The sequence below is a fragment of the Chaetodon trifascialis genome, chromosome 12, assembly GCF_039877785.1.
Source record: "Chaetodon trifascialis isolate fChaTrf1 chromosome 12, fChaTrf1.hap1, whole genome shotgun sequence".
Classification (NCBI taxonomy): Eukaryota; Metazoa; Chordata; class Actinopteri; order Chaetodontiformes; family Chaetodontidae; genus Chaetodon; species Chaetodon trifascialis.
The window spans coordinates 12,240,005-12,267,951 of NC_092067.1; the positions used below are offsets into that span (position 1 = coordinate 12,240,005).

Below are 27,947 nucleotides of genomic sequence, written 5' to 3' on the forward strand. Positions count from 1 at the left end.
GAAGTCATCACGCACGCACGTCACGTGGAAGCAGGGGGATTGCAGTCCCGTGCTGTTTGATGGCAGATCTTTTGTGTAATATCCACGGAAATTATGAGCGCGTTGTTTCTTCGGGACTACCATCATGTGTTTTTGGTGTCGCTGATCGTGAGCACAGTCGTAGAAGGTATGTGGGCTAAGTGTTTTTGTTTTTTTGAACAGCTTTATTCAGCCTACATCACATTTGCTGTTTCATCGTAGCAAAAACGTGGATGCTGGATGTAGTACGTACTCAAGTAAAGACTATTAAGAGAAATTATACAATACGATAGATGAATACAAGTCAGAGATAAGGAGACAGAAGAGGTGGGTTTCTCTTTTTGGATGTAAAATAAGATTAATGACGCATTTTCTCGACTAACACAACAAAAGGTTTGACTGCAGGTACAGCAGAACAAAGATGGTCAATTTTTGATCATTTATTTGGCAATAACTGAATAACTACCAGCAAACGGTAAGTGAAGACGACAGAAAGGTGAAAGTGAGGACCAGCAGCTTGTTTGCTCTTCATAAACAGGAGCTGCCTGAATCCACGTCCGGTCAACAATGAATGAAATTCCCCAGCAATCATTACACAGAGTGACTTCTCCCATATCCAAGTCACTTTCTAATCTGTGCCAAAATACTTCCAAAAAACTCTGTCAGGTTTGCTGATTGTAGCCTTGTGCCTCTCACAGTCATTGTTATTTTTGTTTTTTTATGAACAAAAATCCCCCGACTGTTATTGTTATGACTGACAGTTATTTCCATGATTTTTAATCTTGTTGAGCCAGACTGGGCTTCACATCCCTGCTGTCTCAACGCACCTTATCTGACCTGATCTTATTAAGATGAGTCAGGGATGAACTGTCAGTCTCAACATGACATTATTTAGACTATGCCTATACTAAGCAGGCCACAACACTACTCAGAAAAAGTTAGGGATATTTGGCTTTTGGGTGAAATTAATGGAAAATGTAAAAAGTTCACGCTTGTCTCCTGAGGCATGGCATCTTGATGGGCGGCCCTCAGGTCATTGAGGTTCTGGGGTACAGAGTTACGAGCCTCTACACAGCATCTAACCTGATCCCTTAGGTTGTCTATTGGCTTCAGGTCTGGAGAAAGTGCAGTCTCCAGCAGCCGTTCCCTCATGATGCATGAGTTACGTGGCCTTCATCATCCGGTTCTGCAGGGCACAGTTCACAATGAAGCGGTCATCAGTGTGGGATGTGACCAGAGGACGTCCACTTCTATGCCTTTCTGTGACTCTCTCAGTCTCTCTGTATCTCTGTTGCAACCTGCTGATGACACTCTTTGATACTCTAAGCTCAGTGGCGACTTCCCTCTGAGAGCATCCTGTTTGAAGCCTCACAATGGCGAGGGGAAATTGTTTTGAAAAGCATGATGAAGAGGACTGTTTAAATACCAGTTCTCTTTGAACCAGGAAATTCGTTGGTCGATTCATGGATCAAACACCTGTTGTGAATTTTGCTGTTAGAGAACAGCAAGTTGTGCAGAAAGTACTGAAACATTGAACAGTTGGACATGTGCATTCAAAAGTTTAGAGAAGGTCAAATTAAGTTCACCTGTAAAGGTTTTAGTGCATTTTAGGTTCATCCTGAAATTTCACCCGAAGGCCAAATATCCCTGACTTTTTGTGTGCCCACACTAGTGATTGTAGGCAGTTTTCTTTGTGTGGGCAGAGAGCTGAAACTGAGAGAAAAGGATGTTGTGGCTGTGCTGTGGTTCTGCAAGGAGGGTGCCAGACACTTGGCTCAGGCCCCGTGTGAATGCTTCTCCATCCATGTGTGTTTTCACTTGTGTTTGTGTCTCTGAGCCTGATGAGATTTTACGGCCTTTACAGCTCTCGAGGTGACTGGGGGAAACACGACCGTGGTAGTGGGAGAGACCGCCGTGTTACCCTGCAAACTCACTGGCACCTCAGAACCCATCACTCAGATTTCATGGCAGAGGGTCACCAAAGGAAAACCTCAGAAAGAAAATTTCTTGACGATTGTACCCAAAGATGGACTGAAGCCCGTCAATGGACATGAAGGACGATTTACATTCATTGGGAACTTTAGTAGCAGCAATGGATCTCTCCAGCTAGCCAGTGTCGAGCTGATGGACGAAGGCATCTACACATGCATCTTCAGTTTGTTCCCCAGTGGAAACCACAAGGCGGACATACTTCTCAACTTGCTCGGTATAATGCACTGTATTAAAAATGGATGTGAGTGAGTGAGTGAGTGAGTGAGTGAGTGAGTGAGTGAGTGAGTGAGTGAGTGAGTGAGTGAGTGAGTGAGTGAGATGATCTTGTTTGTTCACTTTTTGCTTGCTTGTTGTCTATTTGTGTCCTGTAACTCTCCTAGTGCCTCCGATCTCCAGCCTGAAGGATAATCACCCTGCTTTGGGTAGTGAGGAGGTTGGCCTCGTTACCTGCACAGCTGCTGGTTCCAGGCCTCCCGCACAGGTGAGGTGGCTTACTGGTACTTTGGCGGGAAAAGTGAGGATAACAAACAGCTCCACCGAGCATCCCAACGGTACGACTACCACAGTCAGCTCGCTGTTTGGAGTACCGACCAGAGAGATGAACCAGCATGTGGTCCACTGTGTCATCACCAGCGCGGCCCTGTCGAAAGAAGTAACCCTGCCCTTCACGATACAGGTCTACTGTGAGTACACACATACTTATACATCAGTTACTACTTGCATGGAAGCCATTGACAATGTTGTGCTGGTTCAAATATCTCATATGAGATGATGAGCTGGAAACGAGTTGATGATTCTGTCTGATATCAAAATTTGGACGCCAGCTTCTGGAACGTTAACATCTGTCATTATCAATGAAAAATTAGCCACCTGGGTGTCATGTTTCTATCACTGCTGATGGGAGCTGGAGCTGATAAACACCTGCGACTACTGCAGATTCATTTGACCTGAGCTTGAATGGTGATTGTGCCTTTTCCACAGAGACAAAAGCCAGATGTTAGTGGCTGTTAGTGGGTTTTTTTTTTGTCCAGTTTGTCCATATTGTCAACCTCTATTACCACAGAATGGGCATGAGGAGAAAAGTTTTATGGACTCATCTGACCTCCTTGTTGAGTACATAAGGTTCTGAATGCTGAGACTGAAGGAGACGTGCATTAAATCTCTGTCTCTCTGTGGTTTTAACGTTAAGCTGAATGCTGGCATTCTTCAGGCTGAAACAAATGGTTTATGTTCAGTTGAAAGTTTGATAAATCTGACTTGGAGCACAAGAAAGAAAGAGATTCAGGATGAGAATTGGAAAATGTTCTTGCCTGAAGTCCTTCAGGTAAGAGACTTGTGGTTTAGATTCAGTGCAGCTGTAACTCATTGCCTTTTTCCAATAGCCTTATGCGATGCTCATAAAAATTACTGTTCTAATTTTGCAAAATCAACTTTTTTCCCCTAAAAATTTATGCTAAAAGTGAACTGCTTTGCACAATACTGTTTCTCCTGCCTGCTGTTAAGGCTACTGAACAGCTGCAGTGCTTTCCATCACTGTTGCTTAATTTTTGCACAGACAAGCTGTAAAAGACCAAGGTGAGGACACAAGCTAGAATGGAGACAAAGGGCATGCTATGCTATCTGAGCTCATTGCTAGAGGTAGTATTAGAAACTGGCTAGTTGTCTTGCTAGCTAGCTGGTGCACCAGCTGACAACACAGCGCATTTATCACAGTCATACAGTAGCAGACATTCCCACAGGCCTTTAGACTTTCTGGCTCTTGTGTGGGTTTAATTATTTTGCCAGTCTGAGCCTGGAGCCAAGTGCTGCCTTTGTGCCCAGACAGTTTCTTCAGCCTTCGAAGCAAAATATCAGGTTACTGCAGGTTTTTCAAGGACAGCGTTGAGTGTGGGTCAGCTTCATAACATGCTTTCATGCTTTCACAGCATGCCAGCTACAACACATCTGTGAAATGTGCAGTTTTTGTATAAATGGGGAAATTTAGTAGCTTCTTTAATAGCTTCTTTGAGAAATCTTGCTGTGGACTGTGACATGGCATTCCTCATTCGACAGGTTCAGTACAGTGGCTCAGTGGTTAGCACTGTTGCCTCACAGCAGGACAGTTCTAGGTTTGATTCCCATCACGGAATTTGCAGGTACTTATAATTTAAGTTCACCTGACCAAAGCATCACACTAAGCTCTGAAAGCTAATAAGTGGACCTTTTGAGCTTTGTTACAACAGAGCAAGAATAAGGATACAGACCAGTAAGAAAGACAATGACAAAGGAGGCAAAAGACTGATAAAGACAAAGAAGAACAATACATGTTTTGGAAAAACAACTGCCAAAGCAGAAGTAAAAAAGAGAACATACAAGTTTGGACCAAAAACAGTCACACAGCCTATAGTGAGCAACACCTGCCTCTAGTGCAGATAAAGAAGCAGCTGTTTTTATAGACGCAAATATATTCCCAGCCTACGGGGACAGCTGGTCTTGTGTTGCTGGTGGAAGTCCCCTAACTACAATCCCAGATAAAGTATCAGCCACCTGCTGTTGTTGAAGCATTGCCAGGTGATTGTTAAGGTTTCAACACTGTTTCACTGCAGATGGAATCTAACCATGGATGTTCAGTATGATTTTGATGTACTGTAATTGGTAGTTTCTCAGTTACAGCGGTAACATGGCTCATTCTCTCTCCCTGGTTCTTGCAGTCTCACCCATGGAAGTGAGTGTTCGTCAACAAGCCAAAGACTCATTTGAATGTGTGACTGAAGCCAATCCTAGGGCAGACTTCACCTGGAACAGGTACGGTAGTTAGAATGAACCGGTTCGAGTGCAAACACTCTTAATCAAATAATGTAATGTGTAAGTGTATGATGAACTTAAGATGGCTGGTGTTCACAGAACGCGTGTCTGATAGGAACACAACTTGCATAAGCTTCACACTGACATTTTCAGGTTACCTTTGTGACTCAGTCACCTGAGCTGAACAGTAGCAACATGTCTAAATCTTTTCATCCTTGGGGGTTTTCCAGTGGACGTTGTGTCAGTTGTTCTGCCAGTGGCTGATATATAAGGCTATTATCATGTTATCATCACAAATGAGACACAGTTAATGAACTTAAATAAACATTTATTTAACGTGAATGTTATTGTTTGCATTGTTTGTGTTTGCTTAAGCAGATCTGCACTCTGTCTACAGTGCCCTTATTTTAAATTTTAAAATCTATCAACTAAATAAGTGCACATATTATTTGAAAGTAATTAGAGGCAACAAAGTTCTCAAAGTGCTCGTAACGTAAAACTTAAAAAGAAAAGTTTGCTGCTTTTTGTAACTCAAAGCCTTCTTCAGTGTTTTTAGCACGTGGTGTTAAACCCAGTTCAAAGAAACAACAGTGCTGACTTTAAAAATCAAAAATGATTATTGTTTGCATAAAAATGGAAGCTCACAGCTTGCTAGACACGCATCATGTGTCCCACTAATGAAAAAGCTCATCTTGCCTTTTATGAAGTACAGTGTGGATGTTGGTGATAGAAACAATGAATATGTAACCAAAACAGGAAGTCTGGACTGCAGCCTTCTTTTAGTTTTGACATATTTGGACATGTTTGACTGCAAAAGTGAATTTATACTGGTTTTAGAAGGCATAAACAACTGACCAAAAGCCCAGTGAGAGGCTGCAGCATGTCATGTGATCCTTACTTTTGTAAGAGGAAATGTAGCTCAGTGGTGGGATTTGTTGGGGAATACAAGAATTATTAGAGAACACTTCTTTCTAAATTATTACAGAGAAAGTCTTTTCAGTGGCAAGCTATACAATAGTGTGCAAAAGTCGTAATAGATATAGAAAACACTGGAAAACAGCCGATCTAATACAGAAATCCAGTGTATTTTTTTTTTTACACATTTTTCGTATTTTTTGTATAAAACTTCAGCTAAAAAAAAAGAACAAGACTAAAGACAACACATATACAGACTAAACTGTAACAAAATAACATAAACATAAACACAAAATTGTGACTTGCATGTGAAAAAGAGAAGTATTTATTCAACAGTGAAAATCCTAAATAACCAGAGTATCCATATTCTGCCCTCATGGTACATTCTCAGCTTTATACAGCTAGACAGATATTGGAGTCAACTGTCAACTTAACACTGCATTGATGCTGGCTAATCTCCACCTGGTGTATCACTTAAAGGTGTCCCAATAGGAACAATGACTACCAAACACCGCACCCACTGACTGGTGGTTAGTCCCTGAGTGACCAAGACACATAAATGGTGAATTAGCCTGAAGAAGAAAGTCATGTTGAGCTTGTTTGTCAGTGCTTTCTTTAAGAGCTGCAGTTACATCCAGTAGCTACTGTTTACCCTGCTATTACTCTTCTAATACAAAGATGTGGAAAATAACATTATGAACAAGACACACTAATTTCTCAGTTGTTGGCTGCAAGAACCAACACAAAAGTCTTCATCTGCTCCCACCATCCGAGGACGTGGAAACCCAGTGGATTACCTTGATGGAAATGTCCACACAACAACAACTGGGAAACTCTTTGGATAACAGTTACAGCTCTATGTCTGCGCTAATCGTTGTACTGTGGACTGTTTTAAGGACCAAAACAAAGCAAGATGCACTTCAAAAGTGAAGCTCAACGATTGTAATGAAGCAAAAGTGTAAAGTATCATAAAATGGAAGCACCCAAGTAAAGTACAAGTTCCTCAGGTATATACTAATGTACAGCATTTGAGTAAATCTACTTACTACTACTACTACCACTGCTAATAGCGTTACTGTAATAGCACCATTAAATCACTGGCTTAATGCCTTCAACCTAAACCCTTTTCACAGTGCTGGAGAAGTTTTCTCACGCTGTAAAGCTTAGTGGAGAATAACTGCAAAAACATCCATGTTTTAATAGAAATCTTTGAAAGGGTTTAGCTTTGCTGGAGTGTCCAATCCTTGACAACTAGGCTAGCTACAGAAGAGGATAATGTGATGTGAGTGAAAGAACAGTGTGGGAAATATTTAACCCATGTCTGAACTGTATCTTACCATCAAATGATTAGGTATTTTTATATATTCTTGTTACTTTGCAGTTAATTCTTTGTAACCTGAAGTGAACTGTAGAATTTAATGATAACAGGCTGAGAGCAGTTTGATACTGTCAGTGTGCCCTTGAATACAATGGTGTCTTGCACCTAGGAGTGCAGAATATGTGTCATATCCACTTCCGTGAAGAAATCACTTGTTGGGGAGGACAGATACCAATAAATTTCAGAGGGTCGAGGAAAGCACCGAAAGTGAAACAATAGTGTCTTGTCAGGCCAAAGTGAATAGTGATGACTTAGACTTAGACTAAGACTGTTGCTTTATTGATCCCAGTTTGGGAAATTACTCCATTGCAGTAGCAGTTTAAACATACAGACAAACACAAAAATATAGAAAAAGGAAGAATAAGAATGAGAATGAAAAAGAATGTTCTCAAGAATCTAAATAAATGTGAACAGACAGTCTGCACAATATTGCAGGAGTGCAAATGATGTGTAACATTGAAATATTGGTGTTTGTGATGTTGGTAGATGGTAACTGCTTCAGTTACTTTTGTAACTGTTGTGATGGGAGTGACTTTGAATTTAGAAGTATGTATTGGCCCTGACGGCATTAGTTCCAGAGTCCTGAGGACCCAGAAAAGAAATCTCCATCTGGCCCCAACGACTACAGACCCGTTGCCCTTACATCGCTCTCATGATGAAGGTGCTGGAGAGGCTGGTCCAGGGGACTGTTCTGTCTCCTTTTCTCTCCACCTTGTACAGCTCAGACTTTCAGTACAACTCTTCATCGTGCCACGTACAGAAGTTTTCGGACGACTCAATGGTGGTGGGGTGTATAAAGGACGGACGAGAGGAGGAATACAGAGCAGTGGTGGATGGTTTTGTGGAATGGTCTGGTAGAAATCAACTGCTGCTTAACGTGGCCAAGACCAAGGAGATGGTGATTGATTTCAGATGGAACAGGACGACCACACAACCGCTGTGCATTCTGGGGGAGAATGTCACAGTGGTTGAGGATTACAAATACCCTAAGTGCACATCGACAGCAGACTGAGCTGGAAAACATCACATGCTGTTTACAAGAGGGGGATGAGCAGACTCTATTTCCTGAGGAGGCTCAGATCATTCAACGTGTGCAGCAAGATGTTGGAAATCTTCTACCAGTCTGTTGTTGCCAGTGCACTCTTCTTTGCTGCAGTGTGCTAGGGGAGCAGCATCGGAGCCGGCGGCACAAACAGACTGAACAAACTGATCAGGAAGGACGGCTCTGTTATTGGCTGCAAACTAGACACTTTTGAGGAGGTGGTGGACACTGGACAGGCTGTTATCCATGATGGATAACCCTGAACATCCTCTTCACCACCTCGTGGAAAGACAGCGGAGCTGTAATGTTAACCTTGTGTCGTTTCAGTTTCCTGTGTTTTCCCACCTTTCATCAAACACACCTGCATCCACTCACTCCCCTGCCCCTGATTACCCTATTACCTTCCCTGTTTATGTATACCCACCAGCTCCTCATGTCTGTTTTTTTTTTTTCTTCTTCTTCAAGGATTTTGCCTTTTCCCTGTCTGTGTTTGTTAGCCTTTTTGGATTCCTTGTTTCAATTTTGCTTTTGATGAACACTAGTAAAGACAGTGATTTTTATTTGAACCTCGCTCCATCTCCTGAGTGTTTCTCTGCACCTGAGTCCCAGTTTACCAGTTGTTACACTCCTTCTCCAGCTCCGCTGTCACAAGGACCGCTGCAGGAAATCATTCCTGACACGAGCCATCACACTTTAAAATAGGAACTTAAACAGTTAATCCACCAACCTCACAAACCTCAATATTTTACACATTATCTGTACTACTGCAATATTGCACATTCTGATGTAAATATCTGTTTATATTCTTAGTTATATTGTATTTTTCCTGTCTATATTTTTTGCTACTTTTTGTTACTGTATAAACAATTCTTGTATACATTTTCTGTTGTCTGTATGTTTGCTACTGCAACAAAACAATTTCCCAAATTGGGATCAATAAAGAAGCAGTCTAAAGTCTAAAGTCTACACGATGTGATTTCTGTTTCTCATTCAGTCGCTCCCTGGGACCAGCTCGGTTTTGTTTTACCAGTAAAACCTATTTTACATTGAACGCTGAAGACTGTTAGTGCTTAGTGCATTTCTGAATTGCGTGGTTAGGAAAGTGAAGATTGGTGAAGATTTCTAGATTTCTATTCCACAACAGAAAAGCTACCAAATGAACCATGTGGTGTCATTAGCTTCCTGACCACTGTTTTCCAACTCGAGAAAATTTGAAATGTGTTTTCCTGTTTGGATTCTGGTTTCTGATGCAGCAGAGTGTTAAGCTTTAGTTTATTGGGTGATAGTCTGCTCTTCACACAGAGACCTTCTACTAATGCTGCCTGTGAGGTTGGAAAACACAATCACAACAAACAGGATGTAACATGATAACTGATAAGGCAGATTATGGTAAAGGGAAACTGGGCAAAAATGTTGTGTAATTATTCCTTCTAAAAAAAACACACAAGTTCAAAGCAGTCGAATGTTTATTTTTGCCCATTATGTTCATGAGAGTGAAAACCTGTCCAACAACAGACACACATCATGTTTATTATTTCAATATTATTATTATTATTATTATTATTATTATTATTATTATTATTATTTATTATGTCATATGTCTTTTAAAAGATCTACATACCTACACATTACAAAGTATAGAAATAAAATAATGCCCTATACTGTGTTGTTCAGTTAATCAAATATATCAGCTTGACCTACATTTCATTTTTAATCAAAGAAAGTGACTTTGTGTGCAGAGTATTTCATTGGTGCTGGACCATTTGTCCTGGAAGATCCTGGATATGATCTGATTATGGACCCCATTTTCCCATGTTTTTGACTAACTGAGACAACAGTTTTTGAAACTGGTCAAGTATTTAGAGAGCACTGCAACCAGCAAACACAAAAGGGGCTACAGTGTAATCCCTGTGGGTGTTTGAGCACCATCAATGTACATCCACTAAAAATGAATGATTTGCCACTGTCAGGCACATATTGTTATTCTAACTTTCTGGCAACTGCAAAGGTAGACCTGGTGTTTACCAGTTCATTCAAACGTGATGGAAACACAGTAAAACTCACCAAAACCTTCTTGGTTTGTCTTTGACCTATTCCCAGCTATCACAGCCAACTGGCTTGGTTGACGACAGAAACTCTGGTTTTGTGATTGTTGTCGGTCATGCAGTGCAATCAGCAGCTGCAAGTTTCCAGTTCTGTAGAACAATTTAACTATGAATTATGGGCTCGTTGGGGTCGGCAAGCTAATCTGCAGACACTCTCAAGATGGACTGGGCCTCTTGCACTGCACTGATGCATGCATTTTCTGAATGAATTAATATTCAGTGGGCTAGATGTGGCCCATGGGCCACCACTTGACAATAGCTGCTTTAAGAACTTGTCATGTCTAGGAAGTTATGTTATGTTTAGTTTTGTCTTGTGTCTATGTTGTCTTTTATTTTGACATCACACTCTCCTCTCGTTTCAGGTAACTTGCCCCTTTCCCTTGTGTGTCTCCCGCTTGTCTGATTGTCTGCCCCGCCCTGATTGTTTCCACCTGTTTCCCATTACCTGGTGTGTGTGTGTGTGTGTGGGTATATATAGTCTGTCTCTCCCTTTGTCCTGTGCCAGTTCATATTGCCTTGTTTAAGCCAGAGATCCACGCCAGCCCATGCCACGTGTCATGTCAGGTTTTGTATTCTTTGATACTTTGTCTTGCCATAGTCTTGCCTTTAGTTACTTTGATACTTTCTTACCTTTTTCCATAGCCTTAGTTGCTTTCCTTGTCAGAGGAACTTTTGTTGCTGTTTTCTCCTCTTTGTGAGTGATTCCTTTATTTTTGTGTAGTTTGAGATTTTCCTCTGTAGAGTGATTTTTCTGTTGATACGTTGTCATTAAAGATTGTTAATTTGTACTTTACACCTAGCATTTGAAATTCATCTGACTTTTGCATCAACTCTCTACGGCTTACAATTTTTTTTCTGGCCCATTGCTGTAAGTTTGTATTTAGCAGTAAATTTCACTGCTTAGCCGTGATTGTCTGTTTCAGATCTGACAACTCGTGGCCTCAGTCTGCTAGAGCAGAGGCAGCAACACTACGGTTTGTGAGCATGGCCTCTGATCTGAATGGCCTCTACCTGTGTGAAGCATCTAACAGTTACGGAACAAAACGCGGTCACCTCTATGTGCATGTGACCTCAGGTGAGGACAGGTTTGATTTATATGTGGGTTTTTGTCAAATGTATTGGTGTTTGTTGCATTTGTTCCTGTGCTGTGTTTGTGGATTTCAGTCTGCTGTGGATGTTTGATTCTGTCATTTTGTGCATCTCTTAATTTAACAAATGAAAAGATGCTGTCAAATGAATTTCTGTCGTGAGTTATACCCGTTAGTTCATCCTTAAGGACACGATGAGAAGCTCGGACATCTAGGCCTGCTGTAAAATCATGAATGTGATCAAGCTTCCTCTCGGACACCTCCCTGTGGAGGCATTCCAGCCATGTCCAACTGAAAGGACTACTGAGGACACACTGGACAATAATCTATCACATTTGGCAAAGGAGCGTTTTTGTATCTGCCTAGGAGCTGAAAGGCATGGCTGCCAAGCCTTTTGCCACCACAACCCAGACAAATGTAAGAACAAATGAATGGATGACTTACAAGCCACATTCCATCCCCTGCACCACGGGAAATGCTTCAGAGCTACTGTTACAAGCACTTAAAGCTCAAAGCAGGTCGTATCTTATGAAATGTTCTGTAGTAAATGATGACATTGTTCACAGCTGGCATTTTGGCATGTCGTAGCAGGAATTGCTCTGGTATTATTGATATTGATTAGGCCGACTGCATTCCCTTTAGGTGAGCTACATGTAGTTTCAGGGTTGTGGTATTGTGCATGCTATCTCACTGTCCTGGCTGACTGGGACACTTGATGTAGCTGAAATTTGTGTATTATGTTTTATATACCATTTGCACACCATTAAGTGATTCATAACATAATTGGTATCATTGACAAATGAGTCGTTATTAAGTGAATACATTACTTGAAAAATCTTAAAATAACAGTAGTTCCACATCAACTTGTTAACAGATCGTAAAATGTTTATAAGCATTTAAAGAATACATCAGGTGTAAGTACATGACCCTTTAAGAGTCTGGCTCCACCATCAAAGCTGAATTGTGATTGACTGGCAGCTTTCCCCTGGTTTCACGCTGAAACTCTATAAAGCTGGACGTGCACTAGTAGTAAATCACTGACCACAGAACCTGACACCCTGTTGCTTTGCTCATTAAACCAGTCAGAAACACACAGTATTACACTGAGCTGTTGTTGTGTATTTTTTTTTTTTCTCTCTCTCTCTTGCATCCACCACGTTATTAAAAGCCAAAGCTTCTAGTCTGACCTGATGTCATTTAAATTCCAGAGGACAATGAAATGCTCTAAGGTGGGATTCATTGCAGGGCTGGTGTGCTGCTGCAGTAGATTTGGCTAGATGTATCTCAAGCTGGCAGTGTATATTAACATTTCCTTGTACTTTCTTCTTTTTTTGCATCCTGTCTCCCTACAGGAGGCTGCACTGCTTGTTGGATATTATTCTGCCTTCTGCTTCTTGCTCTGAGTGCTGGCACTGCTGCAGTGATGTGCCTCTATAAATCTGGGAAATTTCCAAGGTACTCAGTATAGTAGTACTACATAGGCTCAATTCGAAAAATACAGTACTATTGCTATGTCTATGTATAAGCATATAATGTTTATACTACACAAATCTTTTGTTGTTTATTAATGCATGGTTCATTGTTCAGGACAGGAGAAGGCACAAGCGGGAATAGGATGTCAGGCACAACACGTAACATGGCTCAGGGAGAAGAAGAACAAGAAGAAGAAGAAGATGACACTCTTCAGACAGAGGTAGAATTAACATGTGTAATATTTAACATGTTGCAGAGCATTCTGGTTCTTTTATATTTCCCTCAAATTTAAATCTGTGTCCGTCAACCTTTTTTGCATTATGATTTAATATGAAGTACAGCAACTATCTCTGATACAGTTATTACATGCATACTGTATTTTGCAGCGGTAGTTTTATTGATGTAGTAGTACAACATATTTGATCTAGTGCTGTCAGGCGATTAAAAAAATTAATCTAATTAATTACAGGATTTGTAATTAATCTAATTAATCGCATTTTAATCTCATATCTGCTAAAGGTCCCCAAATAAAGAATTTGAATTCTAGGACATTACAATTCACTGACATTCACATTACAGCTGGTGAATTCTTTTCATCACTGTAGTTCTCGACGGTAGCTGGAAATTAGAGTCAGATGACGCTATCTGAAACGCCTCTTTTAAGCCCTCGTCTTCCACGATTGAAATCGGCCTGCAATCAGCAGCAACCCACTCTGCGATTGAGTTTGTCAGTTTTTCTGTCGTGGCTTTGCTCATTCGTTTTCCTAACTCAGCAAGTGTGGGTTGGCGGAGTGAGCTCACGGTAGCACTAGCGGCACTAGCAGCAACTACATGTTTGGCGTTTAAATGATAATTCAGGCTGGAGCTGCTACGGTGATAGGAAAATTCTTTTTTACACAAGGTACAAATCACTGCGTTCTTGTTAATAGTCCTGTCTTTGTTCTTTTTATAAATAAACTTGCCGTTCAAAGGTCCAAGTAGGCTTGCCTCACTCTCCGGTGTCGCATCCATGTCTGTTGTCACCCTGCTTTTGACTAGTGGCGCAGGTAGGATGCGACCTCACTGCAGCCTACGGGTCACTCAAAGGGCCAAATTTAAAATGCTTGCACATTGACTTGCCACTCATGATTAATTGCGTTAATTTTTATAGCGCGTTAATTTGCAGTGTAATTAATTAATCTAATTAACGCATTAACCTGACAGCCCTAATTTGATCATATCTGCTTTTCTGGAAAGTGGACAGTTAAACGGTTGAATTCATTATCTTTTAATTTTTGTGCAGTTTTGTTTCATCTTGAAATGTTCTTTCAGAAAGCTGCAGATACCCTGACACTCTTTGCAGACCCATTTTTAATTCATTACATGTTTTTAAATGTTTACCATAGCGACCTGTTTGACATCTATGGAAGCAGCGAGATGAAACACAGTTGGACTGCGGGTGTTTTACAACTCCACCACCAACGCGTGTCATTCCTGACTCAGTTGGCAGTAGGACAGATGCAGCAGTCCAGGTGCTGTCTAACTGTTTTGTTTTCTCTGCTTTCTCTGTCAAATGTCATTGTTCATTTGGCAACTAAATCTAGCAACAATGAAGATACCAAACTCAAAGTAGACTTTAAAGCAAAAATTGAAGTTTTTTTTTTTTACTGAATGTAAAGTCAGTTGGACTGATTCCACTCAGTAGCAGTTATGCGTAGGATGTGGCTTTTAACCGCCTGTTCCCATTTTATCAGCAGCAGCTCCAACAGCCAAAACCACTGAGCTCTGTTTTCAACCAACAGCATTAACGACTGATGATAACAGAGCATTACGGCGCATGTTTTCACACACGGATTAACCAGGTTACTCTGAGAAATTGGCTAATGCAAAAATTAGACAATACATTCACATGCAGTCCAGTAATGTGGTTACTATAAGTCAACATATATATACAGCAGGCCAGTAATCACATATCCCCCCTTGCCTGTGTTACATCTGAAGTTTGTAACTGACAACAACAACAACAACTGTAACAACAAAACTGCTTGCTGGTTTTGTTGTTGTATCACAGCATTGTATTGGCACTGTATGGTTCATGATATTTCCTCCTCTTTCCTCTTCCTCTTTCCATCTTGCTCTGCTCTTGTCACAGCGGTACTTTCCCCTGCATGCATTTGTCATGAAACCTGGTTTTGTGCACGCATGACCAAATCAGTGTTCTCCTGACTGACATGACCTCATCAGATTACTGAAGAAAACTTACTCTGACTGGGTTTACTTTACTTAAGTGCATGTGAACACACACAACCCAATAGAAATTTCTAACTAATGAAATGTCCACATGCACTGTTTCATTCCTGTACATCTAAATTGGTCAATATGTTTTATTTAATGTGTTTCTTTTACTTATCGGCAGCTATATTTGTGACATATATATATGTCACCAATATATGTAAACATATTGTATGTGTGTATACATACATACATACATACATATGTACAGTATATGTTCAGCAGCTACAATAGAACATATTACTTTGCAAGCCCACTACTGATTTTATTTATACCGGCACATATAGGTCCAGTGTGTAAGATTTGGGGGTAGAGGTGGGGAACCTCTGACCTCCAGGACATATATGACCCACAACTCTATGAAGTCTGGCCCCTGAGGCAATTTATATATTAAAAAAAAAAAATTTTTCAGCGAGAAAGAAAATAACATAAAATAGTACACAATATGTACACAGGTAGTGTTGATATAACATTCACATCAATGCATCGTGGCAGCTGTCAAGAAATTAAAAGTAGATTGGGAGTGTCGCTTTCCAAGAGAAATGGACAAACAGTATTTTTTATTGTTGAAGAAAAAGGCAAACCAGTGTGTCTAAGTTAGTTTGAGGGGACATGCTCGCAGTGATGAAAAAGGTTAATCTCAAGAGTCATTACAGCTATAAACATGCTGAACTGAATGAGCTGCGAAGACAGCCACATTTTAATAAAATTAACACTCTTCGGCAGAGTTTGGATGACCAGCTAACAGGTTTAACAAGACCATTTTCGGACAGAGAAGGTGTTCTGCAGGACGTTTTGTGGTGAGCGAGCTAATAGCTAAGAAGATGAAGCCTCATTCAGAAGAAGATTTTGTAAAGAAGTGCGAAAATTCTTTCTGTGGACCTGAACATATTTGTTCTGCTGTTTAATATGGTAACAGCTGGTGTGCCTGACGACCAACAACATGAAATCATTGAGCTGCAAAGCAACAACCTGCAACTGTGAGCAGTTCTTCTCAAAACTGACTCCTGCAAAGGGTCTAATGGCAGAAATTGAATATTATATTCAGAATTGTGTTTTCTTTAATGTATTATCAAAAAAATAAGTTCAACCACAGTTCAACTAGCAATGAATAAGTCCTATCTCAAGCAACCCTTCTCTTCAGGATCCCAGGACTCAATTATTTACCCAATGAAAATAACCCCAAGTGAAGCCTCTTGCGTCTAATAGACAATCTTTGTCATTCTCCAATAACTCCAGAGTTACCTTATGTGTCTCGCCAATGTGCTGCTATTGGCTCCAGGGAATTGCCAGCCTTGCTGCTAAATGCACCTAAATCCTACACACTGGTTCTTTTAAACAACTTCATTTATCTATTCAAGTAGACAGCACTGTGTGTAATGCTCTGAAGGTGCACCCACAATGAACACAAACAATCAGTCCTGTGGGCTGCAGAACTTCTGAAACCATAAAGCATTAGTTTGAATGCTCTTCTATTGCTGCTGCAGTTGCAGTGAGGATCCAAACTCAGGCACAGACTTTGAGGTATGATGATTAAATGGGATTAATCTAAACAAAAAGCAGCAAAATTGAAGTGGAATGAGGGGAGGGATAGCTAGCTAAGGCAGATAGCATTGATTGGAATGAGAGAATGTCAGCTGGGTGGGGTGAATAAATGTGGGGGTATGACATGAGCAGGCTGGAGGTAGCAAGTAGGTTGTAGGCTGTAGGCTAGCAAGCATGCAGGAAGGTAGTCAGTCAAATGAGTGATGATCCTTGAGCACACAAAAAGAGGTAATGGTTAACTTCGAATAACAACATAAGTATACTATAGATTAGAAACACTAGAGGTGCCTCAAGCCTCATCCACCTAAGTGGCTGAAACAATGGGAAGATCCCATGGGAATAACTGCAGAGGCATGTAGTTATCGTTATTTTATGTAATAACATTTATGCATGGAGTCAGCTTTTATCCTTTCTGTCATCTGGTGTATTTTGATCTCTTCAGTTATGGGTAAACTCACTGAGGGCAAACTGAACTCAGAGTCAGCAAAAATAGGATTTTATGACATGTTCAAGTTCATTGAAGGTCAAGATGACATTCCACGTTACAAACACTGCAGAAAAAGATTATTCTATTATGGATAGAAACTCTTGTTCCCGTATGTTCCTGTCAGTCTCAATTTGTAAATCAGTCATTCATGTTGATTCAGTCTGAACCAAAAATAATAACATGCCAATGGCATTAAAGAAAATGTTAGAGGACCACTGAAATTTGTAGGAAACTTCATAAGACCACGAATGTCTTCAGCAAAATTGGTATTGATCCATGGAGCAAATGCAGTGATATTTCACTGCATTATCAAAACTTGAGACCTCCTGTTTGCCCATTGTCTGTGAAGATTCTCATTGTTATGAACTGGACTTGCTTGTGGTTCTAGAAGATGTTTTGTCTCTCGCCCAAAGTCTTCTTCAGTTTTAACTGAGTGATGGGAAGTCTCAGGCATTTGTCCTCTTGCAGGATCATAGCTCTGCCCAGCTATCATGCAAGTCATTAGGGTCACATAAGTCATGGTGTTGATGGCCCAATAGGTGTTGATGGGTGACAGTAGGTGGGTTGTTGACCCACCTGCCAATCATGTGACTCAATAGGGTCACATGAGTCCTGGTGTGAGTGGCTGTTAAGCCGCCTGGAGAGATATCTCAGGACTGCATTGAAAGTGGCTGATAAGTGATGTCTTAGACCACCTCCTCTTTTCAGTCATGGTCTTTCAAGTTTGACATGGATGGCTTCTTTCACTCCTCTTTCAAACATCTTCCCTGGCCAAAATATGTACATTATTGTCCTCAAATGAATGTCCTTTGTCCTTGAGATGTAAGTGGACTGCTGAGTCTTGACTTGAGGTCTTTGCTCTCCTGTGTTGTGCTATGCACTTGTGAAGCAGTAGCTTTGTTTCCCCAATGTACAAGTCTCTGCATTCCTCGCTGCATTGCAGTGCATTCACTACATTGCTGTGCTTATGTCTGGCTGTTTTGTCCTTAGGGTGAACAAGCTTCTGCCTCAGGGTGTTACTGGGCTTGAAGTGAACAGGGATGCCCATTCCAACCTATCACCAGAAACACTATGATTCATCCTCTAGGAACCATGAACATGTTTACAAAATTTCACGGCATTCTAACCACTACGCGGTTTACTGACCAACCTCCACTGTTCTCTGTTGCTACTACTAGCATAACATACCCATGGGTAATGTAGGCCCCAGGCTTTTACAAGGAAGAAGGTGTGGATAAAAAAGACCCTTATTGTATTAATATCTTATTTTAATTAATAATACATTTAATTAATAATAAATAAAGAATATGAATAATAAATAAAAATAAACACTAAATTACCCAGTGGTAGTTTGAATTATAAATTGGGTAGCATGGTGGCACAAGTGGTAACACTGTCGCCTCACAGCTAGAAGGTCCCCGGTTCAAATCAAGCTGTGGGCGCTGGTGGCGTGTCCTCCACCATGCCTGCTGCTCAAGGAAAAAAAAAGGGGGGGGGCCTTTCTGTGTGGAGTTTGCAGGCTCTCCCTGTGTTCACCCGGGGTTTCCTCCTTAAATAACTACGGTGGCCAACAAGGGCAAACGCGCCGCAAACGGCAAAATGCTGCAAACACAGGAATGATGCAAAGCCAAAAACACACAGACACATAAAACAAATGCAACAGAAAAACGCTGCAAGAGAAAAATGCTGCAATCACAGAAACGAAGCATCAGAAGTAAAAACTTACAAACATACCAAAAAAATGTGAAAGAAAAATGCTGCAAATATCAAAACACACAAAACCCCAAAACAACTGCAAGAGAGAAACGCTGCAAATTCATGCCACAAAATGGAAGTGCGCCAGGCCACTAGGGGGACTCGACCTGAGGGATGGACCGGTCCTGTAGGACCAGACCATAGACATATAAAGAGTAGACGCTGCATCGACCGCGCCTGCCTATTGGCACTGACGAGCTGTGGGGCTATCATCTTGGACCGGTCACCCACTCCACTCAGTGCTGTTTGGCAGGCACAAAGAAGTGTCAGCGCATTTAACCCATCGGAACTCTCTGAATACTAAACTGATTTTCTGATTGTTTTATGTGTCTGTGTGTTTTTGGCTTTGCATCATTCCTGTGTTTGCAGCGTTTTGCCGTTTGCAAATACAAACGGTAAGGCTTGTAAGCAATACAAGCCTGCTTCAAATAAAGGCCTGTTACCTTTTGCTCATGAGCTAAATCAAGGCCCAATCGCTATTTGAGGAAATACAGTACTAGAATGAACAGAAGCAGATGCAGCTTGCCTATGTACATGGTCCAGAATGTTGTGCTCCAGCCCTGCAACTGTCAGAAAATGAGGAAGTCAAGGGGTTTAGTTTCAGAAAGACAACTTCTGTTTTGACATCCTAAGGCCTTAAATAATTAACGAATTGAGTGTTGTGTGTCTCATAGTGTGCACTAATAGGTTTTATGTTACGGTTGCTGTTTGTGGTACATAACCATTCTTTTTAATATTTGTATATTTGTTTTGCAGTTGTGTAATTTTAGCTATTTTGTTTTGTTTTCAATTACATTTTTTTTTTTAAATTAGACAACAGACATAAGCAGGGCAGGAGTTCTTACTGATATCAGTGTGAGAACTACTGCACTACTGTTTGCTGTTTGGTGTTAAACTTTTTCATTGTTTGCTTTTTTGATTATGTCTTCTGGTAGGTATAATGTTAAACTTATCACATGCCATTCCCTTTCATTGTATCATAATTAAAACTGAATAAATATTACAAATGCCTCAAGTATTTCTATACTCACAGTGTGCACTGAGCAGGGACGCCCAAACTTCCCTCTCCCCGGACACTTCCCCCAGCTCTTCCGGGGGGATCCCGAGGCGAGTGACGTAGTCACGCCAGCGTGTCCTGGATCTTCCCCGGGGCCTCCTCTCGGTGGGACATGCCTGGAACACCTCCTCAGGGAGGCGTCCAGGGGGCATCCGATAAAGATGCCCGAGCCACCTCAGCTGACTCCTCTCGATGTGGAGGAGCAGCAACTCTACTCTGAGCTCCTCCCGGATGAGTTGATCCTCCCTGCTCAGACTGCTCCCCCCGCGACCCGGCCTCGGATGAATCGGGAGAAAATGGATGGATGGATGGATGGATGGACAGTGTGCACTCCTCTGACACCATCCTTGAAACCTTCTCTGCTTTAGTTCATTTAACAGTGCCAAGATAGTTTTGCCCTGTCTCTCATGCAGTATTCACACAGTGTTTTTATGCTTTTTGTGGACTTAGCAAATATACAGCCACAGTAAACACAAAGTAGCATGATTCAGTTATGACTACGTGGATGAAGGAAGCAGCTATCTCAAGGCCAGTTACATGGAACCACTGTCTTGTGAGCAACGTACAAAACACAATTGCAGTCAGGGGACGGAGTGTAACCCTGATGAAGCAGAAAAAAAAATCCACTGCTTTTCTGGTGTTACAATTTTTGAATAAATGTTTTACAATTTGAACAATACTTGACACTTTTAGTGACAATTACAAGTGAGAGATTTTTTTAAAATTTCCCGAGACCCCCCCAAATTATTGCTGTTAAGGCTTTCAGGGGGTCCCCCAAGAACTGACATAGTTGACACTGTGGTTGTGAGACAGGAAAGAATGACTGGGCTCTAACTGTCAAAGTCTTGCTCATTCCACAGAAGAAAAGACAAACAGGAAGAATGACATAGACAGAAATGACCCATAACTACACTACAGTGACCCCTAACTCCTCAAAGTGCAAACAGCATGTAGGTACTATATTAAACCATACTTGAAAAATCTGAACCTATCCCGTAAAGGGGTGCTCCGTTGAGTTTCCACATAAGGTTTAGATTGTCAGAAAGTGGCATATTATCTTATGTGGCTATTCTGTGGACCTTTTTCTGAAAATTATTGCTTCAAGGTTATCTTTCATTTGGCTTAAGACTTTAATGAGTCTAAAGGGGAGTTTTTTTTGTAAACAAACAAAAGTTCTGTTTACATTCAGTGTTAGTTATAATGACAAACATATTGCCATCGCCATAACTGCAATTTACTCAGAGGGTCGTTTTCCGGCGTTGGATATGATTATTTTTCATTTAGTTATTTTTAGTCTGCAGCATCCAAGACAATTCATATGTATAAACATAAATGATTTATACTGCTGTTCCATGGACTCATGCATTATATTTTTAAAAGCTGCCACCAGTGTTTGGTTTTCCCACTTAAACTTCTGTGACACAATCCCGCTGAATCAACACAGTCCTTTGCAACAGTTTAAAGTGGTACTTATCAACATTTTTCTTTCTAGAATGCATCAAAACACTGTGTACTGTAACAGGTGTCACTCACAGTGACAAACCCACAGACAATTTTCACCCCCCACTTTACAATCTCCTCAGCTCTCTTCAGCATTTTTGCCTCTTTTAGCCGATTGTTTTCATTTTCTGGTCCACGTTTCTATGGACAGTTTAGCAACTAGCCAGTGAACATATTGAAGCATGTAGCAGCTAAAAAAACAGATCAGTGTAAGTAATGTAGAAAGAGCATATGAAAAATAATGTGAGCAGTTTCATACAGTTGTCCACTTGCACTACTCCGTTTCTGTTTGCAGTCCTCTTTACATTTTGGATTTTGGACTTCACATCAGTGAGCCCTGAATTTGTAATGGTGAGGCTGATTATAGCCATGTCGTTCTGGCACAGCAGCTTCCAGGCAGTTTTCATAAATATCTTCTGTTTGCTGCTGATGGAAAGAAAAAGAGAACAAAAAAATCTGAATTAAACACTTTGGCTTGTAATTACTGCTGCTTAGTTTGATTTCAGTTTCTTTTGCAAAGCATAAAATTAGGAATTATCTTTACTTCACTTTCTTATTAACTGAATTCACTCCTCACTCTTATAAATCTACAGACTGTATAAAAGTTGCAGCTACTCAAATTACAAGGTTATAATTCAGATTTTTACCATTTCTGCTGTTGGAGAACAAATGCAATTCCTGTAACAGAGAGTGACATTTTGATTATATTCCAGCAGTATAATGCCATTAGCCATGTATCTTTATGAGCATAGAATCATCTCTTGAAAAATGCAACTTACTCTGTGCACCGTTTGCAGGCTCTTAGCGGAATGACCAAAGCTACTATAAAGATCAGGCAACACACACAAGGCACAGCCACAGCAATGACTATTTTTTTCCAATTTTCAACTCCCACACTCTCTGGGGGAAAAAAACACAATTAAACTTACTTTAATCAAGCTCAAAGTCATGCTTGGTCTGTATGTGAGATCATTGTTTCATAAAGGAAGCTGGGGTGGAGCATCGAAATAGCCCTAACACAAACATTGAGTGCAGTTACTACAACATCAAAGCTCTAGATTTGAGGGGCTATTTGCTACACTAACATAAGGTTAAAAACGCTCCTGTGAGGCTTTAGTGAGGAGAGCAATCACAGTTTGCAAATATGGAGTCAGAGCTGTGTGGCTCTTTTATGACTTTCACCTGTGGATAATGAATAATGCACAGTTGATGCAGTTAATGCATGATATGCACTATTACCCTGCATTCTCTCTTTTCCCTTTCACAGCCTCGCTCTTTTGTTGTTGCCACAGGGATCACTTCTGTTCTGTGTCATCATATAATTCAGGACTGAGCAGCGCACCTGTAATTATGAGCTCCCACTTCTGTTCTTGAGCTCCTGCATCTGAGTTGGTCTCGCAGGTGTAGTTTCCAGTATGAAACGTCTGGGCTGGCTGTATGATCAGTGCGTATAGTTGGCTCTCTGACTCTGACATACGTATGTTGAGGCTGAGAGCTTTTGGACTGATGTGTAAGGGCTTCAGTGGGATGAAACTGAACAGGGCAGCACCATTCATTTTCCATGTCAGCTGAGTGAGCATGCTGATTGACTTGTTCTGACAGCGCAGGATCACTCTGCTACCCATCACCGCTGAGATGGTGTTTCCATCTGTGAGTGGAGTTTCAGATGAGAGGTTGAATTTTCACTAGAACCATTTTGTCACCATTACACTTCCTTACAGTTAAAGCAATGGCTTGGGTATATTTTGTGACAGAGCTACAGGAATAGGTGACATTTGGGCTTTCTTGCCAAGAGTTAAAAGAGAAGATCAACTCTGATATCATGTCTGTTAAATGTATAACAGCATAAGGAAACAGAGGAAACTGCTAGCCTGTCTCTGTCTGCCTGCTGACCATGAAATAATGCCTAATGTATGTGTGAAAACCAAAGTAACATCATTGTGCAGTTCATATTCAGCATCACATTTCCTGTACAGACACAAGAGTGCTATTAATCTTCTCATCTAACTCTCAACAAGAAAGCAAATAAACAGTAATAGTGTAAATAAATTTTACCTGCTGCCGAGAAAATCCAGATCATACAACATATCAGAGAAAAGGTCCTGTTGATGCCCAAATATTGAGAAAAATCCTTCATCCTGCCTTGAAACAAAGACAATTGTATTGTAATTGTATTTGTATTTACAATATTTAACCAGGAAAGCCTCACTCAGATTACAGTTTTCCTTTTCCCAAGTGTCCCAGGCAATATACAGTAAAATACAGCAATAACAACGAGTCTTAGATTAACAAATCATAAAACAATCATGGTTGTAACACCATAAAAAAACGAATTCTACTAAGGACCAGTAAGAAGAGCACATCCTTGTGTGCCCAAGATGCAGCATCATAAATATAGTAACTACAGTTTACTTACCAGCACTGAACATCTGCTGTTTTGTCTTGTTCTCTGGTTCTAAATGCCTTAGCTCTCAACTTCAACTTTAATTTAGGCCAAAAAGGAAGAATTACGCTTAAATGATAACAATAACAGTTAAAACTCGCATTTTTTTATAACGTGAAGTGTTACGATTAAACCTGGCCGGGCCCACACACCCACAGAAAAAACAGTTTCCATACAGGAAGTGAGTGTAGAGATGTCTCTGCTGGTCTGTGGCCCACATGAGTAATGTGTGTGCGCGTCCGTGTGTGTCTTCAGACACTTGTTGAAGAGCTGTTGTTGTGCTCACCCTTCACTTGCACTGCCTAAAATGCTGTTTTAATTTTGTTTTTCATGTTTAAAAATGGACAAAAATCCTGCCAAGTATGATCCTGAATTTGAATGTATAATGGACCTTGCATCTTCATTTTGTACACCATGAAAATGAAAATGCAAACTGAGCCTTTTGCATTTGAATTTGAGATGTCACGGCAGCTCATGTCAAACAAAAAATGAAATGGAAGTGAAATGGAATACTCTAACAAGCTTGTTTTGTCACGTCACCCATCGTTAGTGCAAGGCAAGGTGTAAAAGCTGAAATGAGTGGTCCGATGTTACCACGTCTGGAGTTTGGGCTGGTTTATCTGAAGTATGTGTGGCCAGCCAGGCAGAGTCCAAACATAGCTGCATTGTTCTCAAGAGCCACATCGTCACATGCACGTCACACCCAATTCCATGATGTACTGACAGCAGCAATTGCTGTTGTGTGTTTTGCTGTGGGCCTGCTGGTTTTCCTTGTTTTCCCACAGGCCTTTGACAGTCTGGCCTTTGTCTTGTTGTAGAAACTCAAAGCACCTCTTTCACATGAGTCACTAATGACAGATTTGATTTCATGTGTTTCTTGAGTAAAAGTAAACAAACACTACAGTCTCTTTGACACAATGATATCCCTCCACCGGCAGAGTTTCCAAAGCTCCAGGCCCTCTCAGTCAGAACAGGGCTCAGTCTGTCATCTCCAGACAGCTCAGTCATCTCTCTTTGTTTTTTTGCCTCATTTCCTGCTAATGAGTGGATGAGACACTCCCATTCAGCAGTGAAAGGGTCAGTGAGGAACATCGTAGTTACAGTAAGATTGATTCATGTGATAGCATAATATGAGGCAGTATTGTAAAATTTGATGCAAATGTGAAGAGTGGCGCGTTGTTCAGATGCATATGTTTTGCTTTTTATGTACAGGGCCCATCCCATAATCCCATTGATTACACCATTTATTGTTATTCCCACAACTTCAAAAGAATCACCTGAAGCCCTCACTGGACAGCAACAATACCAATAGTGCTATAGTGTCGCATGACAGGTGGTATCAGGCATCGCTTTGCATCAGTTTTTTTTGTTTGTTTTGTTTTGTTTCTACAGCTCTAATGCACCCGATCTCTGTGTCTCATAGAGGCACGCCTAAGAAATGTAATAAGATAGATATTGTTGTAAAACTGTTGCGGGCAACTCAAGCCCAGCCTTGTGCACGTCCTCAGTTCTCAACCAGCTGCAGTCGTGCTCACACACTCAAACCTTGTCTGCATGTCTGCAAGGTTGAAAAAGCATGTTTTCATGATGAAAAGTCTAACAATTATCATAAGTCTTTACTATCACTTGTGGCTGTGTGCGAATTAACAATTTCTGGCACAGATTTAGGATACACATTCCTCTGTGTTGTTGATCTAGTGAGGCCAAAAGCTTAAACATCTGAAGAGGCGGCTCACATAACTGCCCATAGATGGTGCTCCGGCTGTGCATTGTGAGTTTTGGAGAATGCCGTGTTATTTTTAACTTACAAGTATATGATAGGTCCTATGAAGTTTCATAAAGGTTGGATTACAGCAATGAATTAGGTTCCCAATGCAGCTTCAAAATACAGCAAAAGGAAATGAAAAGGGAGAAACAAGACATCTGGAATATCTTCATAAATAGCTATGAAAGTTGAAATAATCTCTAAGCTCTGGTCTACTTCCCCTGGTATTTGTTATTTTAACATTTCCTGCTCCAGCCTTTGATACCTTGTTAAAAGACAGAAAGGCCAGATCCAGCCATAAAAATACCTTGTACAACACTGCCCCTTAGTGGTGAGTTGATCATAATCCTCTCTACCCTTCATCATCCTTCGAGAAAGTCACAATACTAATAAAAAATATATATATATTTTCTTTATTGTGTCTTCTTATAACCTAACATGGTTCATTTAAGTAAAACCCTGTGCCCTGAATGTTTTTAACACTTTCAGTTCGATGGAGTGTGACTGTAAGAGTAGTTTCCACATTCTCCCTGTGCTAGAATTAGTTTCCTCTCACAGTCCAATGACACTGACATTAGGTCAAATGTAAACTTATTATTGCCTTTAGATGTGAATATGATTGCTTGTCTTTGTGTGTTACAGACTGCCGTTGTACTGCATGTACTCTGAGTTTGGTCCAGTGTGTGCATGGATGGGCTTCAGCGTCAGTGCATGAGCAGACAAAGTGGGTGTATGCTTCCAGAGTAACAGAGTGCATGTTCATTCTGTCATATATTCATTGTGTCTCTGTCTATTGTCAGTGTGTGAGTCTCAGTTCTTATAACCAAAGAGAACATACTAAGTACTCTTACGTTCAGTCTTTAGGTACTTCTACTTTACTTAGTAGTTGTAGTAGTAGTATTAGTAGTAGTTATTGTCTTAATATTCAGTTACGTAAAGCTAAGTAAAGATTTTGATCTTTGATCGAGGGGGTAATTAATCAATGAAGAAAAGTACACATTATGGAAAAGCACTTAATGTATACTTTTACTTTTGGTACTTCAAGTAGATTTTTACGTTTTAATTTTGAAATTTTAATAATTTACATACTGTCTTATTGCTAATTTTACTTAGATCTGAGTACTCTTTCCACCTCTGCTACAGATAGTGTACTGTATATGCAGTATATGCTCAAGTTTCTATGTATTACTGTATCTGTACTGTACATGTATCACAGGTTTAGTCACTGTTCAAGACTACATAAAAAATGTTATGAATGTGTTTGGATGCAAAACAATTCTGTCAGTTATTTAAGCAAACAAACAAACAAACAAACAAACAAACAAACAAACAAACAACAAAGCTGTTTTTCTTTTACCTTGAGTAATGAAGTCCAGTGCTGCTTTACTTCTGTGTGCATCAGTGTTGGTGTGTGTTTTTGTTTCTATTTCCCAGTGGACTCCAGCCTCCTGTGCTTTCTGAGGGTTAAGACTTGGTTTTAGGGTTAGGGTCAGAATTAAGTTAAGGTTAGGGTTAGGGTGGGTCAAGTAATATATCAATGGAGTGTCCCCACGGAGACCTTGGTATAAATGAGAGAGTGTGTGTGTGTGTGTGTGCGTGCGTGCGTGCGTGCGTGCGTGCGTGCGTGCGTGCGTGCGTGCACATTGCAGAGAAACACTGACACAACACTTCTTGACCACGTGTGACTTTTTATTGCGTTGGTTCACATTCCAAAAGAAGATACTGCCACACATCTATCAGCAAAGAAGACTACAAGTTAGTAAAAAGGATTTTTTTTCTTTCCAAAGATTAATCACGTCTTCTTACAAACATACAGGCGATGCAATAATCTTAAAATACAAAAATCATACATTACCAGTCATATCGATGTACACAAGGACCAGCATCATGCTTTGATTGTAACACTGTTAAATGCTTAAATGTATTCCACAGTTGATTTATTGAAGGCTCTCTTTGATTCAGATTCCACAGCATTGGATTATGGGAGGAGAAGGGATGGCTGGGGGTCACAAAGGGGTCAAAGCTGCCTTCTCTCTCTGAGTTTCTCTCGAGCCTTTTGATCATACCCCCAAAACCGTGTGTGTGCGCGCGCATGCACAAAGGCACATGAGCATAATCGTGCATCATCATAATCAGTAATGAGTGTGTTCGTGTCCGTAAACATGCAGCTTTAAGCTCTCCTCTTAAAATCATGAAGTTATCGTTTTAATACTTTTATTGTTGTTTAACCATCTGAGCTGCATAATGAAGACATATTTTTATGTGTGAGTGTGTGTGGGTTGGTGTGTGTGCTAAGGGGTTTCATACAGAAATGAAACTCAGATTTAAG

At 40.6% G+C, this 27,947-nt stretch overlaps 1 protein-coding gene across 2 annotated transcripts; it reads left to right on the forward strand.

The window, feature by feature from the left end:
* LOC139339864 (nectin-1) lies at positions 1-27,938 on the forward strand. 2 transcript variants are annotated; one of them, XM_070975263.1, is made up of 8 exons: positions 1-166; positions 1,883-2,224; positions 2,391-2,693; positions 4,701-4,794; positions 11,158-11,309; positions 12,675-12,777; positions 12,910-13,015; positions 26,261-27,938. In XM_070975263.1, exons 1-8 carry the CDS (start codon positions 94-96, stop codon positions 26,285-26,287), a joined length of 1,200 nt encoding a protein of 399 aa, XP_070831364.1. In that variant the 5' UTR covers positions 1-93; the 3' UTR covers positions 26,288-27,938. The 2 variants fall into 2 exon arrangements, with proteins under 2 accessions (XP_070831364.1, XP_070831365.1); XM_070975264.1 differs by lacking the exon at positions 26,261-27,938 and adding an exon at positions 14,181-17,450.
* The last annotated feature ends 9 nt before the right edge of the window (positions 27,939-27,947 follow it).

Coding starts and splice junctions, on each gene's coding strand:
- LOC139339864 (XM_070975263.1), top strand. CDS start 94: ATGAGCGCGTTGTTTCTTCGGGACTACCATCATGTGTTTTTGGTGTCG. Junction 2,225..2,390: donor CATACTTCTCAACTTGCTCG/GTATAATGCACT, acceptor TAACTCTCCTAG/TGCCTCCGATCTCCAGCCTG. Junction 2,694..4,700: donor CTTCACGATACAGGTCTACT/GTGAGTACACAC, acceptor TGGTTCTTGCAG/TCTCACCCATGGAAGTGAGT.